Source organism: Bactrocera dorsalis, chromosome 6 (assembly GCF_023373825.1).
Source record: "Bactrocera dorsalis isolate Fly_Bdor chromosome 6, ASM2337382v1, whole genome shotgun sequence".
Classification (NCBI taxonomy): domain Eukaryota; kingdom Metazoa; phylum Arthropoda; class Insecta; order Diptera; family Tephritidae; genus Bactrocera; species Bactrocera dorsalis.
In genome coordinates this window covers 38,976,970-38,995,766 of record NC_064308.1, presented here as the reverse complement: position 1 = coordinate 38,995,766, position 18,797 = coordinate 38,976,970, and the positions used below count along the sequence as shown (strand labels likewise).

The 18,797-nt window shown below is 37.1% G+C and overlaps 3 protein-coding genes across 3 annotated transcripts in view; 2 read left to right on the top strand and 1 right to left on the bottom strand.

The window, feature by feature from the left end:
• The first annotated feature begins 2,061 nt into the window (after nt 1–2,061).
• LOC125779530 (uncharacterized) lies at nt 2,062–3,766 on the top strand. The gene is made up of 4 exons (XM_049460893.1): nt 2,062–2,730; nt 2,807–3,000; nt 3,058–3,240; nt 3,310–3,766. Exons 1-4 carry the CDS (start codon nt 2,691–2,693, stop codon nt 3,313–3,315), a joined length of 423 nt encoding a protein of 140 aa, XP_049316850.1. The 5' UTR covers nt 2,062–2,690; the 3' UTR covers nt 3,316–3,766.
• On the bottom strand, nt 3,766–5,337 carry LOC125779372 (putative nuclease HARBI1). Its single transcript, XM_049460704.1, has 5 exons — nt 5,048–5,337; nt 4,818–4,989; nt 4,568–4,758; nt 4,366–4,510; nt 3,766–4,307 (listed from the first exon to the last, which is right to left on the bottom strand). The coding sequence occupies exons 1-5, from the start codon at nt 5,074–5,076 to the stop codon at nt 3,780–3,782; spliced, it is 1,065 nt and encodes a 354-aa protein (XP_049316661.1). The 5' UTR covers nt 5,077–5,337; the 3' UTR covers nt 3,766–3,779.
• Nucleotides 5,338–7,131: 1,794 nt separating this feature from the next.
• LOC125779407 (uncharacterized) overlaps nt 7,132–18,797 on the top strand; it is a 194,543-nt gene continuing 182,877 nt past the window's right edge. Inside the window, exon 1 of the mRNA XM_049460758.1 lies at nt 7,132–7,342. The gene's annotated coding sequence lies outside the window, so the exon portion shown is untranslated. The remainder of the gene's footprint in view (nt 7,343–18,797) is intronic.

The following is an 18,797-nucleotide window of genomic DNA, read 5'->3' as shown; positions in this document are numbered from 1 at the left end:
ATATTGTACATTTCTACAATAAAGATTCTCAAAATCCTGTCCGCTGTGCACCCAAGCTTACCGATGCGCACTTTTTCCCAACAATTTTCAGAAAATTTTTTTTACCGTGTAAGCAAGTTTTTTCGGGCACCCCAGAGCAAACACAATTTCTTCGTGAGGCTGCCGACCTCTTGAAGACAATTAGGGTAAAAGATGAAGCAGGGTCTGACATAACTAATAATTTTAATTATATAAATGGTTGGAAAACAAACATTTCTAGTTTGGACAGTTTAGGAGAGGGGGTGGCAGAAGTGTAAGAATAACACCTTACATGTTCTGTAATTTGTTAAGGAAGTCATGGAGATTGCGATTTGCAAGCATAGTTATAAATGGAAACTGCGAACCAGTAGCTCAGAACGAACATTTTTCTCCAGACTTATCAAGCCAAATTCTCCAAAGTTAGTGCAATGATAATTTAGTCCAAGACTTATCTTGGCAAGAATTTCAAGGCTTACCTCGACTAGAACAATAGGCTAAGGTTAGAGCATCAGGCAGAATTAGAGGATGTAGAAGTAGATTTTCTGAAAGCAAATGCATATGCATACTTTTGCGGTTACCTTTATTTAAAAGTTTTTAAGACACACACTTATACCCAACCATTACCTTATTTAGGAGAAGAAGAGATTTCAACTGATTTTTATTTCATTCAGCAGAGGCAAATGGAAAGGTGCAATTTAATTAAACCATCCCAGAGATTTTTAGACTATATTAAGGAGTTAGAAGATATTTTTAATAGAGAATTTGAATCCACCCGTCACAGAATAGGAGTAGGCCAAATTTTATTCGATAGAATGAAAATGTCAGACACTTTCTCTGCTGCAACAACTATGACTCGAATGTTGTTTTAACTCTTTTTGTCAGGACGAGAATATTCTTTCTCGTAAAGTTTTTTAATAGAGATTTTAGTAGGCCCAATTTTAGAACTAAAATTCTTTGTGTTACTCATCTGTAGGATAGGCTGGCAACACTGTATCATTTGTTTTTTAATTTTTCGACATTTTTTTAAACCCTTGTTTCTTTTTTTTGCCTCTTAATATTAATTTCTTATTTCTGTTTTAAATTTTGTATTGGAGACTGGGTGCAGATTGCTTTTTAAAAATTTTTGTACTTCTCTTTTTGAATTGAGTATTTTTAGTTTTATATTTAGCCGCATGAATTACTGTGCAGTTCTTTTGTATTAAATAATCATTATTTATGTTGTATACTTGTGATAATTATTATATGTGATGAAAATAAGTCTTTTGCTTATTTTTTGATTACGTTTTTTTTGAAATATTTATCTTTTTGTTTATAGTTATGAATTATTGTCAATTAATTTTATTATTTAATTTCTTTTCACGTGAATTTTCATATGGCTTTATTCATTTTTTTGTATTTAGTTTAAATTGTTACTTATTTGTTTGATTTTTTTTAATTGTTACTGTAAGTACAATTTTTCTTATATATGTATATATTTGTATTTATTTGTACAATATATGTGGGTGATATAGGCCTACTGGGGAACCGAGCACCCAAAAATAGTATCGGTAACGGGCTATTGGCATACCTCAGTGGTAGTGTGAAAACTGCAAAATATCTAAAAGTTGTTTATGAAATGCCCAAGCTAATATTTTTCAGCAGTGGCATTATTGGCAAATGTTATAAAAAATGCGAGTTTTGACAGCTCTCCCTCGAACCAAAGAGTCTCGTATCAAGTTATCTATGGTTGTTGGCTCGACAACGACTGAACGATAGAGCGTTAGCGTACGTGTGAAGTTAGTTTGCACAACTGTGCTAAGAAATGCCGACCACTGCACTAAAAGTTTTATTATAGTCGTTAAAGCCGCTGTATGTTTGTTTGATATGCTTACTAGAATTATAGCGAATCAGGGCCGTAACTTTGCTTGTTCAGGACTCAGTTAATTTTGTTCTTAAAAATATAGAGAAAGAGAGCTACATTTAATTCCTGCAGGTGTGAGCAGTGCATGGTAGAATGTATAATGAGCTAGAGAACTTAAAGCATAGAGAAAGTGCAGGTTCGACGGCGAACATTTGTTAGATTTATAGTAAGGAATTCGCCTCACAACCACAGAATTCGCGCTGTGAAATGTTCTCCACATACTCAACAGAGAATATGACGAGAAATAAATATATGTATTTTCGGCATAGAAAGGCGTGGCATGTATGCCCAAGCAGAGAACATGAAGAGATATAAATAAATGTATGCATGCTCCTTATGATACTCCCAACAACAACATTGTGAGCCTAATGCCGGTATTCTGCTTGTCACAGTTGTCTCATGTCTCTAATTGAGACAATTGTAATTTAGTGACTCTGTTAGTCAGGATGTCTCATTTTGCTATTCTGGCAGATACAGTCTCAAAAATATTCACCAAATAGTATGGTGAAAAGAAGGGCAGCAATCAGCTGTTTAGTTTAGCTGATTAGAGATGAGTGCAAGTGCACAATCGTAATGTATGAAACGATTGCATGCAATTAGTTTTTTTTTCATAAGATTTCAGCAGTAAAACTTCTTCTTAATAATTGCACAGTACAATTATTGAAAACTAATACTGAAATAGTTTATAATAAATGCTTAACATATGCATTTTATCTGAATCAATTGTCAAGTAAATATGAAAAAATTTAACAACACAGTTATCGATTAACACATGTGTTCATCCTTATATTTGATAATAATGGAAAAGGAAGGTAAGTAATTGTAAACAATATAAATTTCATTATTTTATGATTATTATAATATATGTATAATATATCTTTTTTACAGATCATAATAAAGTGTCGCGCACCTCGAAGGAGCAAATAGAGTGCTACCTTAACTTTGTGCAAGTTCATCCTGAAATAAAGTTGCACAAAAACGATCCTTCGCGGCCAAAAAGAATGGAGGAGCTTTGGGCGGAACTCTCCGCGCAATTAAATGCACTAAAAGGGCCCACCCGGAACCCCAACAAATGGAGAGAGGTAATTTTGAACCATATATATTGGCATATGCATGTATTTATGTAGTTTGTTTTACAGAATCTGACCCATTGGAAAAACCAAGTAAGGTCTCGCGCAAGGAAAGCCAAGGCGCACAAGCTGGTGACAGGTGGCGGTCCCAGCTCAACAATAGAGCTCTCCGAAACGGAGCAGAGAGCGTTGGATACGTTGGGGGCAGTCGCTGTTGATGGGTTGACTGAGGTACCAGCCATTGGCACAGAGGTAAGAATAACAAGAAAGACCAATACGAGTGTGTAGAATATATAATTGTTTTTTCTTTTTCTAATTTAGGAATAAGTAGTATTCACAGCTGCACCATCGCCCCTCAATACGACTTCGGATGCGTCCAATGACGCCACTCCGTCATCGTCTCGCAGAAAAAAAATGACGACGGACGAAATGTTCCTTAACTATATGGATCTTATGAAAGGGAAAGCCGAGGAGGAAAGAGATTTCCGTATAAAAACGTTAGACTCAATTAATAAACACACGGAGTCTATCAATAATTTAGCGGCAGCGATGGTGTCGCTTGCTGAAACTATTGTGAAGAAAACAGATGAGAAAAAATGAAAAATGTGTACATTAATTGAAATATTTATGCTGTGTTTTTTGTACAAAAAGTAAAAAAGAAAAATGTTCCTTTTTATGTATATAAGTATATGTATGTTCCTTTTTATATAGATATATTTTTTATTGTTATGTTTATTTAATTTAAAAATGAAATAAATGAATTTTGAATTGAATTATATATTGGTAGAATTTTAATTATCTAATGTGTTAATGCACCTTTGACGTGCTGCTCTGCCTCGAGTGTAATACTCCCCCGAATTGATTTCAGAAATTGTTCCCACATTTTCAGAAGGTGATTGATCTGGCAATATTTCTGTTTCATTTAGAAAAATGCCACGTTTTTGTAAAATATTGTGAAATATTGTACAAGTATAAATAAATAATGCAGCTTTGGAATGTTTGTACCGCAATGTACGTTCTCTTGAAATGCTACGGAAGCGTGATTTTAAAACTCCAAATGCTCTTTCAATCGTGTTTCTTGCTCTTATGTGCCTAGTATTGAAATTTTGTTCATTTGGTGTTTCAGGGTTTGCCACCGGTGTAAGAAGCCATGGCTCTAATGGATATCCCGAATCACCCAAAAGCCATTTAAAAGCTCCATCAGAGTGTTCTCTCATTAACTTTATCCTTGCTGGCGAAGTAGTCCATATACCGGAGTCATGACATGAGCCGGGAAATTTTGCATTCACGTGCCGGAAAATTAGTTCATCGTCACAAACCTATTGGGAAAATTAGTTATTAATTAGTTATTTATTAGTTATTGAATGTAATACTTACCGCTTCAACATTAATGCTATAATAACCTTTTCTGTTCATATAATCATGCGGTACAACTGTGTTTGACAAGGCAGGTGCAATTATGCCAACATGAGTGCAATCAATTGCTCCAATTACACCTTTTATTCCAAATTTCGAATAAAATCTGGAATAAAATTGTTGTACAGCGATTTATTTTCTTTTAAATTGGAATACAACTTACCCAGTCTTAATTCTATTGTACTCTTCAACAGAATTAGGAAAACGCACTTCGCCGTGTTTTCGCTCCACCACCAATTTACAAATATATTCGATACATCGAGAAATGGTTGGTTGGCTCATCACCGCGAAATATGCATTTCCCACGCAACACTGATATGAGCCATTGCATAAAAAATATAAAACTGAAATAAACTAGAGAAATTTGATTGCATGAAAACATTATGTTTCTTTAAGGTTAAAATTTAACTCACCCGAAGTTCAAATGGAATCGATGTTTGCTGTTGGTCATACGGCTTGAGTTGATTAATGAGATCCCAGCACAAAGATTTGGGAAATCGAAAAAACTTCCTGAATGTGTTCTCTTCGTATGAAAACGGATCTTTTTTGTTTCGCAAAACAGTCAGATTGCGCCTGCGAATGTAGCTAGAAGATATGCACCTTATTATCCATTATTGCAAAATTATAAATATTAATACATTACCTCTCTTCCTCCTCTCGATTTTTCATCATAAGGTAAAATAGTCCAACTTCATCATTGCTCTTGTTTTTCTATGACTTGGTGCAAAGCAGATAACAAATTAGAGACTGATATTGCTCAATTAGAGATGAGACAAACTCGCCAGAATACCAAACAGTCACTAAATAGATTTCACCACAGAATCGTCTCTATTAGAGACATGAGACTGCTCGCAGAATACCGGCATAAGATTCAATTTTTGCTTTCGCAATGTATGCAAGTATGTATGCTTTTGCGATTTGCCGTCGGCATTTCCATATTGGCATGTAAAAATAATTATAATATGAGTATAATTTTGTATGAATGCATGTATAATAATATTTACAGTCAATTTGGACTTGCATATTTAATAATTTTATTTGATTTTTACATAATGTGCTATACTAATAAATATTTTTGTATTATGTTTCTTACTAATATAAATTGAATTTATCACAACAATATATTATATAAATATATCGTCTATTATATTAATTTTATTATCTGCTCATAGGATTATATATACGCATGTGCGCGGTCAGAAAGTTAAATCATGATTTTAAATTTGCATGTTCCTACATTCATATATACTTTTATGTGCATATATTTGTATTCACATCCGAACAAATAATGCACAAGCATACAAACATACATATGCGTACACATGTGAATATGTCACCAACAAAAATTGAAGCATTGTTCTACAAAAACAACAATTGTCTATAAGCAGAAGCATCACAAGTCAATATGACAGCCAAATTGGCGAAGCCCAAATGTAGTAAATTTTACAACAAAACGATTTCATTCATAAACGCAGGCGCTTATTCCACAAGCGACCTCGCTTCATTCATAAAAACAGACGCCGTAAAATCTCCCCGATCATGCCTTTGCCTGCAAGCGTCTTTTCGCGACGATGGCAAAAGCTAAAAATCATAAATTGAACATCTTTCTGGTGTTTCTTTTAAGAAGGAAGTGAGAAAAGTGGCAACATATCTGTTGTCGATTTGCAATATTTGTCAATTCTAAAATATTTTACCGTGGCTCGCAAAAACCTGGGTCAAAGTGTATTCACGCTCATACGTATACATCCATACATATTTACGCTAGTTTGTAGGCGAAGCTGTTACAGCGGCAAGGGAAGCGGGGACAATCGGCGGCCATTCGTTTATTTTTTTCGACAGAGCTTGGATTTTCTACCAATGTTGTGAGCTTTGTCGTCGCGTCAGTGCTTCCAAACATAGACTCTTTGACAAAACGTTAGTTTCGGCCATTGGTTGACCGTGACAACGGAGATGCGAAAAGATGCGTACGGCACTTGTTATTATGAATGTATATACATATGTAAAGGGTGATTTTTTAAGAGCTTGATAACTTTTTAAAAAAAAAAACGCATAAAATTTGCAAAATCTCATCGGTTCTTTATTTGAAACGTTAGATTGGTTCATGACATTTACTTTTTGAAGATAATTTCATTTAAATGTTGACCGCGGCTGCGTCTTAGGTGGTCCATTCGGAAAGTCCAATTTTGGGCAACTTTTTCGAGCATTTCGGCCGGAATATCCCGAATTTCTTCGGAAATGTTGTCTTCCAAAGCTGGAATAGTTGCTGGCTTATTTCTGTAGACTTTAGACTTGACGTAGCCCCACAAAAAATAGTCTAAAGGCGTTAAATCGCATGATCTTGGTGGCCAACTTACGGGTCCATTTCTTGAGATGAATTGTTGTCCGAAGTTTTCCCTCAAAATGGCCATAGAATCGCGAGCTGTGTGGCATGTAGCGCCATCTTGTTGAAACCACATGTCAACCAAGTTCAGTTCTTCCATTTTTGGCAACAAAAAGTTTGTTAGCATCGAACGATAGCGATCGCCATTCACCGTAACGTTGCGTCCAACAGCATCTTTGAAAAAATACGGTCCAATGATTCCACCAGCGTACAAACCACACCAAACAGTGCATTTTTCGGGATGCATGGGCAGTTCTTGAACGGCTTCTGGTTGCTCTTCACCCCGAATGCGGCAATTTTGCTTATTTACGTAGCCATTCAACCAGAAATGAGCCTCATCGCTGAACAAAATTTGTCGATAAAACACATTTCGAACCGAACACTGATTTTGGTAATAAAATTTAATGATTTGCAAGCGTTGCTCGTTAGTAAGTCTATTCATGATGAAATGTCAAAGCATACTGAGCATCTTTCTCTTTGACACCATGTCTGAAATCCCACGTGATCTGTCAAATACTAATGCATGAAAATCCTAACCTCAAAAAAATCACCCGTTATGTGGCTCGCATTTGCTCTCGCAAATATACAGACAAATGTGTGACTTTGTATATTTTTCTTCAAAGCATTTCTCTTTATTTATTCTCGCATGAATTCAGTCGTTTTACAATTCTGCTAAATAGCAGCGAAAATGGTGAATTTCTTATTACAATTCTATCAGCTCTGTTAGCCGTCAAATCGAGCATCATACAGAATTCAATTTGCACCTTGTCTATGCTTTAAGTTCTCTGAATGAGCACGCTTAAGGGGGTATTCTAGTCTAGAAATTTGAAAAAATCGAATTTTTTTTTCATAATTCCATAGCTTTAATATTCAAAAATATCTCCCTAAAAGGATTTTTCAAAACTCAAATTATTTTCAAAATTATCGCCACTTTAGTGACGTGGCAACTAGACCGGTTGAGCGAATATCGTACAACGTAAAACTTTAAACGCGTTTTTCTCAAAACTCCTTTTCTTGATGCGGCAGCCACAATATCTCAGGTTCTAATCAGTCGATTTATTTGAAATTTGGCATGAATATTCTTTAAATATGTCTCTATCACTAGAAACAAAAAAATTAAAAATTTTTAATTTATAATACTTTTAAAAAAATCGACAAAATTGAAAAATTTGTGAAAAAATCGACCTTTTTTTTGAGTAGCCGCCATTTTATGATTTTTTTTTTTTAGTTTTGCTGCTTCATGACATAGCGACGTTCGTACTCATTAAGAATCTGTCATTGTTTTATTTTTCAGATAAGGGTAGAAATCATGGCGATGAGGACACGGCCTCTTTTTCCCCCCCTTTTCTTCAAGGACGCACAACTCGATGAAATTTTTTTTTTTTTTTTTTTTATTTTGTGTACTCTTCTAAGTTTAATAACCAAATGATAAAAAACGGATAGTAAAAATATCTAGTGCTTCTTTTTTATTAATTAATGAAAGAAGCACGAAATTCGAGCCTCTAGACTAGAATACCCCCTTAAGAGTATATTGACCGCCGATGAAAACAGTGAGAGATTGTGGCAAAATGCCTTAACCGAAGTACAGTTGGCAATGAATATTACGGTCAATTGAGTCACCAAGATCATTAAAAACCAACAGGTGAAGAAGTGGATATATTAATTAATAGGAAATCTTTAAAAAAACAAGCAAAAGAAAAAAGAAGATAATGCTCCTTATGATAAACTTAGGCTTGATAAGAATAAGGCAAAAATAACAAAATATAACATAAGAGACCATGTGTTGATAAAAAAACGAAGAGCGTCACCAAACAAAACTTGACCCAAAATTTAAAGGTCCGTTTGAAATAATCGAATTATTAGATAGAGATAGGTATGTTTAAAAATCATTAATAAGTAAAAGAAAACATACAAGTATGCTCATGAATTTTAGAAAGCAATGCCAAATGGACAAATGAGTAAAGAAGTTGATTTGGACGACTCAAGAGGATATGCGTCTGATTTTCATAAAAGCCCTTAATTTTTATAATAAACCTTGCCCCAAACACGATATATTTCCCATTGAAATTACATGGGATTTTGCCTCTTTTTACGAATATTTTTTTTTCTCTGGAACTTTCTCGTTTGTAGTAATAAAAAAGTCATATTCTTATACAGAATTGAATGCTCTACAAAAAAGGTCTGGACAATTTTTCGATATACTCACACCTTTAAAAGTCATTCAAGGTTAAAGTTAACTTATGGGTAACTTCTGGGTAATTTCTAGAATTTTCGAACTTTTACGGCAAATTGATTTTTATTTTTGGAAAATTCAATTGTTTATTCTAAAAAATATAATTTCTCTGATGTTACGGCAGAAATAATCTGAAACATGAAGAGTAATAAATCACATGTTGTTAACGATTAATAATAAGTTCATTTAATTTATAAGATTTATACTGTGCAATTTAGCATCACCATTATCCAGGTACACGCTGCCCTATCTGGTTTAAATTTGATTTGATTTGCAAATTTTTCTTATTTTTTATTTTAAAACTATAAGCGTGTTTATTTTAGAATATACAATTGAATTTTACAAAAAAAAATTTCAATTTGCCGTAAAAGTTCGAAAAATCCAGAAATTACCCAGAAGTTAACTTTAAACTTGAATAACTTTTAAAGGTGTGAGTATATCGAAAAATTGTCCAGACCTTTTTTGTAGAGCATTCAATTCTGTATAAAAATATGACGTTTTTATTCCTACAAACGAGAAAGTTACAGAGAAAAAAAACTACTCGTAAAAAGTGGCAAAATACCATATAATTGCAATGGGAAATATATCGTGTTTGGGGCAAGGTTTATTATGAAAATTAAGGGCTTTTATGAACTGATATTTTTTTTTAGATGGAAAACTAAAAGATTAGGGGGCGTCTCGTCAAAAATAATCAATTTGGTAAATAACGGACACCCTAATGTACATATGTGTATATCGTATGAGAATTATTCTTGCACTTGATGTCACTTGTCTCACTTTTATTTTTTTTTATAACTTTTTTCGTTCCCTTTTTTATATGTTACATATGTATATGAAATTTTATGTATAAAAAGTCAAAGTAATATCAAATTACGTAGGAACATTTGTACTTAAGCCACATAAATGTCAATGTAATCGGAAAAGTATTAAAATATTACATATGTATTGTTACGAATTTACTGCTTGCTAGTTTACTTTGTTAGGTTCGTATCTCTAGATTGACAAATAAAACCAAAACTGTTTAATTTAATTCAACAACTCTTTATTTCACAACTCGTCTACACTATAACAGTTTACTCTTAGCACTGGTTGATTACGTTGGCGCTGCCACGGCTTATATAGCCACGCACTTCTCGCTGATGCCGACGGGTCCTTCTAGAATATTGCGTCTGGAAATTACCAGAACATAATGCTATACGGCGCCAGACTCAGCAATTGTTTAAGTAGACAAGCAGACAGTGCGGCGCCAGATGTCTGTTGTTTCGACAAGCAGACAGCCGCTGCGCCAGATGTCTACAACAAGACAAATGCTATTCCATATATCTACAGCTATTGTTCATAATAAGGGATGCATATAGCAATACAAATACAACTTAATACTACTTTTGTAACAATATATTATAATTCGTCTACACTATAGCAGTTTACTCCTGGCACTGGTTGGTTACGTTGGCGCTGCCACGGCTTATATAGCCACGCACTTCTCGCTGATGTCGAAGTGTCCTTCTAGAATATTGCGTCTGGCAATTATAAGAACATAATGCTATACGGCGCCAACGGCGTTAACGAAGACAAGCAGAAAGCTGCGGCGCTAAATGCAGCTATTGTTTAAGTAGACAAACGCGGCGCCCAATGTTTATAATAAGGGATGCATACAGCAATACAAATACCAAACTTAATACTACTTTCGTAACAGTGCCCTCCACATTAGGCACAAATCCTCTTGAACCAAATGGGGCGAGCCTCTCCAAATGTACTACTTTCATTTTACATCGTGCTTGTCCATTTCTTTGTATGCGGTATACCACGTCATTAAGTCGTTTCATCACCATATAGGGCCCTTCCCAGGCTGTCTGCAATTTCGGGGACAAGCCTTTCTTTCGAAGTGGATTGTACAACAGGACAAGGTCACCTTCTTCAAAACCTTTTGAATTTGCCGCTTGATCAAACCGGTCCTTCATCTTATTGTTCATCAGATGCGTGTGCTGCCTTACCATTAGATACAATTCATTCATTTTTTTCCCTTTAAGGCAGAGCAATAGTCTCCATCATTTCTTACAGCTGCAGGATTCGTTCCAAACTTAAGATCAGCAGGGAGTCGCAGATCAGATCCGAAAATAATCTTTGCTGGCGTGTAACCAGTTGTCTCATGCTTCCCTGAATGATACGCCAGCAGGAACATCTGGATGCACTTGTCCCAATTCCGCTGATCTTTATCAACGATTTTCCGCAGATGTTCGGTTGAATCTCTCTACCATCCCATCTGATTGTGGGTGTAACGCTGTTGTCCGTGTCTTGTGGATGCGCAATAATGTACAGACTTCTTGGAAAATGAAAGATTCGAAATTCCTGCCTTGATCTGAGTGTAATTCGACAGGCACTCCGAACCTTGTTATCCAATTTTCTACAAACGCTTCGGCTACTGTCTTCGCTTCTTGGTTTGGTAAGGCATATACCTCTGGCCATTTACTGAAATAGTCCATGACAACCAGTAGATATTTGTTTCCTGCCGTACTGGTTGGGAACGGACCTGCAACATCCATTGTATGTAATGTGTATAACGAAAATGCAAGTGTCGTTGCTTCATAAAAATTAAACAACGATACTTGCAATGTAAACAAATTTAAACATTGTAGCTCAAATTTCATGTCACCGAACTCAAATTTATGAGTACTACATGAAATGTTATTACTTTTACTTTTATAAGGAAAAGTCAAAGTAATATCAAATTACGTAGGAATATTTGGACTTAAGCCACATAAATGTCAATGTAATCGGAAAAGTATTAAAATATCACATATGTATTGTTACGATTTTACTGCTTGCTAGTTCACTTTGTTAGGTTCGTATCTCTGGATTGACAAATAAAACCAAAACTGTTTAATTTAATTCAACAACTCTTTATTTCACAACTCGTCTACACTATAGCAGTTTACTCTTAGCACTGATTGATTACGTTGGCGCTGCCACGGCTTATATAGCCACGCACTTCTCGCTGATGCCGACATGTCCTTCTAGAATATTGCGTCTGAAAATTACCAGAACATAATGCTATACGGCGCCAGACGCAAGCAGACAGTCGCGGCGCCAGACTCAGCAATTATTTAACTAGACAAGCAGACAGTGCGGCGCCAGATGTCTATTGTTTCGACAAGCAGACAGCCGTGGCGCCAGATGTCTACAACAAGACAAATGCTATTCCATATACCTACAGCTATTGTTCATAATCAGGGATGCATATAGTAATACAAATACAACTTAATACTACTTTTGTAACACTGCCCTCCACTAAAGCCTAATCGTCCCGATTAGGCACAAATCCTCTTGAACCAAATGGGGCGAGACTCTCCAAATGTACTACTTTCATTTTACATCATGCTTTTCCATTTCTTTGTATGCGGTATACCACGTCATTAAGTCGTTTCGTCACCATATAGGGTTCTTCCCAGGCTGTCTGCAGTTTCGGGGACAAGCCTTTCTTTCGAAGTGGATTGTACAGCAGGACCAGATCACCTTCTTCAAAACCTTTTGAATTTGCCGCTTGATCGAACCGGTCCTTCATCTTATTGCACATCAGATGCGTGTGCTGTCTTACCATTAGATGCAATTCATTCATTTCTTCCTTTAAGGCAGAACAATAATCTCCATCATTTCTTACAGCTGTAGGATTCGTTCCAAACTTAAGATCAGCAGGGAGTCGCAGATCAGATCCGAAAATAATCTTTGCTGGCGTGTAACCAGTTGTCTCGTGCTTCGCTGAACGATACGCCAGCAGGAACATCTGGATGCACTTGTCCCAATTCCGTTGATCTTTATCAACGATTTTCCGCAGATGTTCTTCGAGCGTTCGGTTGAATCTCTCCACCATTCCATCTGATTGTGGATGTAACGCTGTTGTCCGTGTCTTGTGGATGCCCAATAATGTACAGACTTCTTGGAAAATGGAAGATTCGAAATTCCTGCCTTGATCTGAGTGTAATTCGACGGGCACTCCGAACCTTGTTATCCAATTTTCTACAAACGCTTCGGCTACTGTCTTCGCTTCTTGGTTTGGTAAGGCATATACCTCTGGCCATTTACTGAAATAGTCCATGACAACCAGTAGATATTTGTTTCCTGCCGTACTGGTTGGGAACGGACCTGCAACATCCATTGCACCTCGTTCAAATCGTGATCCCACGTTGTACTGTTGCAGCCTACCGCGACTTTGGGACCTTTAGCTGCCATGCACTTTACACAATTACTTATCCATTCTGCTAATCAATCTCGACAACCAATCCAGTAGAACCGTTGTTTAATCTTCTCTATAGTTTTTGTAATTCCAAGGTGCCCTCCATTAGGGCCATTGTGATATTCTTTCAATACTTTCGGGATCATGGACTTCGGTACTATGATCAGCAGACGAGACTGTTTGCCATCTTCGCTTTCCCAGGTACGATGAAGGTATTCATTAACGAGGTTTATGCTGTTCCATTGGGCCCAATATGCTTTTGCAGTTGGACTCTCGTTACTTATTTGTTCCTTTGCTGATCGTACCCCATTTTCTTTGGCTATTATCAGCTTTGCAAGATCAGGGTCCTCCAGCTGATTGATTCTGATGCGGTGAGGAGTCCGATCATCTCCAGGTTCTATATTCAGTAATCGCACGTCGATTATACCTTCTTTTCCCTCTGATTTGGAGCAATGCTTACATTCCAGTGTACAAGGGCGACGTGATAATGCTTCCGCATTTTTGTGGTGAATCCCCTTTCGGTGTTCTGTTGCGAAGTCGTAATTCTGTAATCTTTCAATCCATCGTGCAATTTGGCCTTCCGGATTTTTAAACTGTAATAACCATTTTAATGCTGCATGATCAGTCCTCAGCAAGAGTTGTTGCCCATACAAATACTTGTGGAAATGTTTTACACATTCCACCACAGCTAGTAGTTCTTTTCGCGTCACGCAGCAGTTTTTCTCTGGTTTCCCGAGCACTCTTCTGTAATACCCAATTACTCTTCCTTGCCCGTCGATGAGCTGAGACAGGACACCTCCAATTCCATAAGCGCTCGCATCTGTATCCAGGATGAATTTTTTTCCAGGTATTGGATAAGCTAACATCGGCGCCGTACAAAGTAGCTCTTTAAGCTGCTCAAATGCTTTTTCTTGTTCCCACTGCCACACGAACGAGCGATTCTTCTTTGTTAAATCATGTAAACTTCTAGCCACGTTCGCAAATCCAGGTACAAAAAGGCGGTAATACGTGCATAAGCCGAGAAAGCTGTGGAGTTCATGTATGTTGGTGGGTCGAGGCCAATCTTTAACTGCTTTTATTTTTCCATCCTCGGTGTGAATCCTCTCAGTTGACACTTTATGTCCGAGATATGTGACCTGCTTCTTCCATAATGAACACTTTTTGGGATTCAAGCGTAATCCGGCTGATGCTATTCGCTGAAAGACTTCCTCTAGATTTTTCAGATGATCATCGAAACTTTTTCCCATAATGATAATGTCATCAAGATACACCAAACATGTCTTCCAGTTGAGTCCTTTTAACACATGTTCCATCAGTCGCTCGAACGTTGCAGGCGCATTACATAACCCAAATGGCATCACAGAGAATTCCCATAACCCGTCGCCCATACTGAAAGCGGTCTTTTCACGGTCACATTCATCAATCTCGACTTGCCAATATCCACTTTGTAGATCTAATGTAGAAAACCATTTTGCTCCAGACAAGATGTCTAATGTATCTTCGATTCTCGGTAGAGGATATTTGTCTTTCTTTGTGACATCATTTAACTTCCTATAATCTACGCAGAAACGGGTGCTACCATCTTTCTTTTTAACTAAGACGATAGGTGAGCTCCATGGACTTACTGAAGGTTCGATTACACCGTTTTTGTGCATGTCTTCTATAATTTTGTTAGCATCCTCACGTTTTGCTAGTGGAACCCTACGCGGAGCTTGTCGAATTGGTTTAGCGTCTCCGGTATTTATGAGATGTTTGACAATGCCGGTTCTTCCTGTGTTGTTTCCTTCGTTTGCAAATATGGATGCGTATTTTTCTAACAGTTTTTTTGCTTTTAATTTTTCATTTCCATGCAGTTCGTTCAGCAAATTGTTTAGGAGGGTAGGACTTATCTGCTGTGGCTCAATAGTAGGCTTCTGTTGTGACCGTTCGCATCGTGCCATTGCACTTATATTCTGGCACTGTCCAATTACTGCTCCTTTCTTCAGACTCATAGGCGTGTCGAATTCATTCACTACTCTGACCGGAATGGTAGCGTCTTCTCTAGTTTTCACAAGCGTTCTTCCTACCAATATGGGTGTATCTATTTTTGTTGGTTCCACAATCCACAATTCTTCAGCCCCACCTCTTCCATTCACTTTAGCCCATACAATCGCCTCAGATTTTGGTTGAATACTCTGATTATCATCAACAATCACCCTCTTACTTTCAACGTTGGTCACATATCCGGTGTTTATAGGCATCTCCATGTTCTGGCAAAACAGCATTTGCTTGTTTAAATCCAAAGTAACCCCGTGATCAGCCATGAAATCTACTCCCATTATAATTTCATCCGTGATTTCTGCTACGATGAAGGTGTGATTAACTACCAGGGTACCAATCATCACTTCGCAAAACACTTTTCACGCAACCGCTGCTTCCTCTCCGGTGGCCGTTCGAAGCTTGTAACCGACTAATGGTTCAACCGTTCCTCTTACCACATCCGGTCGAATAATTGAATGTGTTTAAATGAGTTAAGCATCCGCCCACTCTATCCGCAAAAACTGGCGCCCCCTAATAAGACAGCTTAGTTCACCACAGCTGAGAACACCACAACACAACTCACCAGGCCTATACACCAACAAACTCATCAAAGAGAATGGAAAACGGGAAACATTTAACATTCCATTTTATCACTTTTCGTTTTGGGACTCATCCCGCCCGTTTTGCAATAACATCATTTGAACAGCTGATTCGGTTGTTACACCGATTCGCACATCTGTTTATTCGTAATGTTTTTATTATACTCGATCAGCTAGAGGGGAATCGGAATATTGGGGAAATTTAAATTGATATACTAACGTATTTGTAATTCGATTCACTTCGTCACATACAGTTCGAGCATCAACATCCGTCTATATATCCTAGGTTTTTGGACACCAATCTCGCGCGCTGCAGTTACCACTGTGACCCCCACAATATAATAACATTAAATTTTTAAAAACCATTTAACTTATCTGTGAACATTAAGATTTAATATTAACTTTACTATAACTTTATACAAAACAAGAGATTTTGATAATAAATTATATTGTGATTATAAACTCAAGAGTAGCCGATTCTTTTATTTCGATTGTGCATGACAACCAGTTAAAAAGGTTAAAAATTAGAGATACATACATATATACATATGTATCTAATGGTTACGAAATTATACAGAATGTGTGGCACCAGTATCCAAAGTAAGCGTTGACAGTCGTTCACTTACGATACCGTTGATAGTAAGATTGTTGTCATGGCGACCTATTTGTGATATCGAGATGGCGGGGCAAATAGTTGTGGGAACCAGCTCACGCCCCTTTGAACTGTTCCGTTTATTTTAACGACTTGTGAGATGTGGATGCTCCGTCCTCGTTATCTGTTGGTTGTTTCCGTTTTGATGGGTTTACTTTTATATTGCAATTTCGGGCAAAGTGACCCGCTTTTCCACAGTTGAAACATCTGCCTGTTGTATCTACTCGCGGTGCAGCAATTGTCTTCAGAGTCTTCAATATTTCTTCCATCAGCGCCGGTTGTTCCATTTCAACTCTTTGTACTTTGTGTGCTGGTTTACTTAGTAGCGAAGCTGTTTCCTGTGTGAGGGCGTGCGAAACCGTTTCAGCAAACGTTCTTTTTGGCAATGCATATGTGGCGTGTTTGGTGTCCACATCACGAATTCCATTTATGAAACATTGAATTTTTACCCTCTCAATGTAATCCATAGGTGCATCTGCATTTGCCAAATGAGCCAGTCGTTCTATTTCAGTTGCGAACTCTTGCAATGACTGACCCCTATTTTGCAGTTCGATCTGGTATATTTGTTTCCGGTGCTCACTACCATATCGTCTTTCTATTGCACTCATCAATGCCTCATAGTTGTCCCGTTCACAGTCTGGAATAGTCTGAAGGATTTCTGCCGCAGGTCCTTTCAATGATACAAACAAGGACGCCACTTTGCCCGCTGCATTCCAGTTGTTGGCCATTGCTGTATTTTCAAACTGAAGTTTGAAAATTTGAAATGGAATACTTCCATCGAATGTGGGTGCCTTCAATCTTGGATTATTTGTTGATGGTGCAGGGCCATGCAGTTGCAGTTCTCGCATCCGATTACTCAATTGAAGAACTTCTGATTTCAAAATTTCTTCGTCATTTTTTAACGTGCTTAATTCGTCTTCCAATTTTGAAAATTTCTCTTGCACTTGTGTATTATTTTCTTTAATCTGTTGTACCAAACGCTTTTCTAACTGCGTATTATTTTCAGTCATTTGTTGCGTAAGGCAAGACTTTGACTGTGATGTATTTTCAGCTAGTATTTGCTTCATAGCCACTAACAGCATGTTCGTGTCCGCACTTGATGATGTTCGTTGTTCTTCTACTTTTTCTTCTACCTTTGTAGAAGTTTCTGGCCCATCAAATTCGAACTCGTCCAAATTAATTCCATCCGCTTCCATTGCTTCACGTAATCGTGCCTGCAGATCCGCCTTTTGCCCGCTTATCGGCAAATTACGCTCCTCCAGTTCCTTTTTTAATTGCTGAATTCTCAATTCTCCGAATTTAACCATCTTGAATTTGGATTATTTGACAATCCCACTTCTGACACCACGATTTTTTTTACGATTTTACTGCTTGCTAGTTTACTTTACTAAGTTCGTATCTCTGGATTGACAAATAAAACAAAAAGCCGTTTAATTCACTTCAACAAAATCTCTTTATTTTACAACTCGTCTACACTATAGCAGTTTACTCTTAGCTCTGATTGATTACGTTGGCGCTGCCACGGCTTATATAGCCACGCACTTCTCGCTGATGCCGACGTGTCCTTCTAGAATATTGCGTCTGGAAATTACTAGAACATAATGCTATACGGCGCCAGACGCAACTATTGTTCAGACAAGCAGACAGCCACGGCGCCAGACTCAGCAACCGCCCAAGCAGACAAGCAGACAGCCGCGGCGCCAGATGTCTACAACAAGACAAATGCTATTCCATATACCTACAGCTATTGTTCATAATAAGGGATGCATATAGCAATACAAATACAACTTAATACTACTTTTGTAACAATATGTAGGTTTTGAGACAACTTTAGGGTGTCAATATACAAGTATTTACAGACTTACAGCTGGGTATCTCCAATTCCGAGATTCTTACCTAATTTAAGCTTAAATGACTGGACTAACGGGTTATAGTGCGCATGGGTGCATAATAATGCGCATGATATATTACTAGAAAAGAACATGTTAATGAATATTTTCGCAACCAAGGTTCTTTCGTAATATTATTTCAAACGTCGTTAAACTTTTTTTATCTAATTATTATGTTTGTATATCCACTTGCCTTGTCGTATTAAAGTAAATCAAAACTCTCGACAACAAACAGTCGAGCGTGTCCATTTACTTTATTTTTATCTAATATTTTTAGCAACGTGACTTAAATATGGAAGATTATGAAAGATGAAACGTTACTTACAAATACAACTTTAATTCGATTCGAATTCATGGCAACGAAAAAATAACTTCTTCATTTAAAGCACG

Excerpts from the sequence above, each read along its gene's own strand:
- LOC125779372 (XM_049460704.1), bottom strand. The coding sequence starts at position 5,076 with ATGATGAAAAATCGAGAGGAGGAAGAGAG. Across the intron at positions 4,759-4,817 it reads CGATTCCATTTGAACTTCGG|TTTATTTCAGTTTTATATTT; the intron begins GTGAGTTAAATT and ends AAATTTCTCTAG. Across the intron at positions 4,511-4,567 it reads TACAATAGAATTAAGACTGG|ATTTTATTCGAAATTTGGAA; the intron begins GTAAGTTGTATT and ends ATTTTATTCCAG.
- LOC125779530 (XM_049460893.1), top strand. The coding sequence starts at position 2,691 with ATGTGTTCATCCTTATATTTGATAATAATGGAAAAGGAAG. Across the intron at positions 2,731-2,806 it reads GATAATAATGGAAAAGGAAG|ATCATAATAAAGTGTCGCGC; the intron begins GTAAGTAATTGT and ends TCTTTTTTACAG. Across the intron at positions 3,001-3,057 it reads ACCCCAACAAATGGAGAGAG|AATCTGACCCATTGGAAAAA; the intron begins GTAATTTTGAAC and ends TTTGTTTTACAG.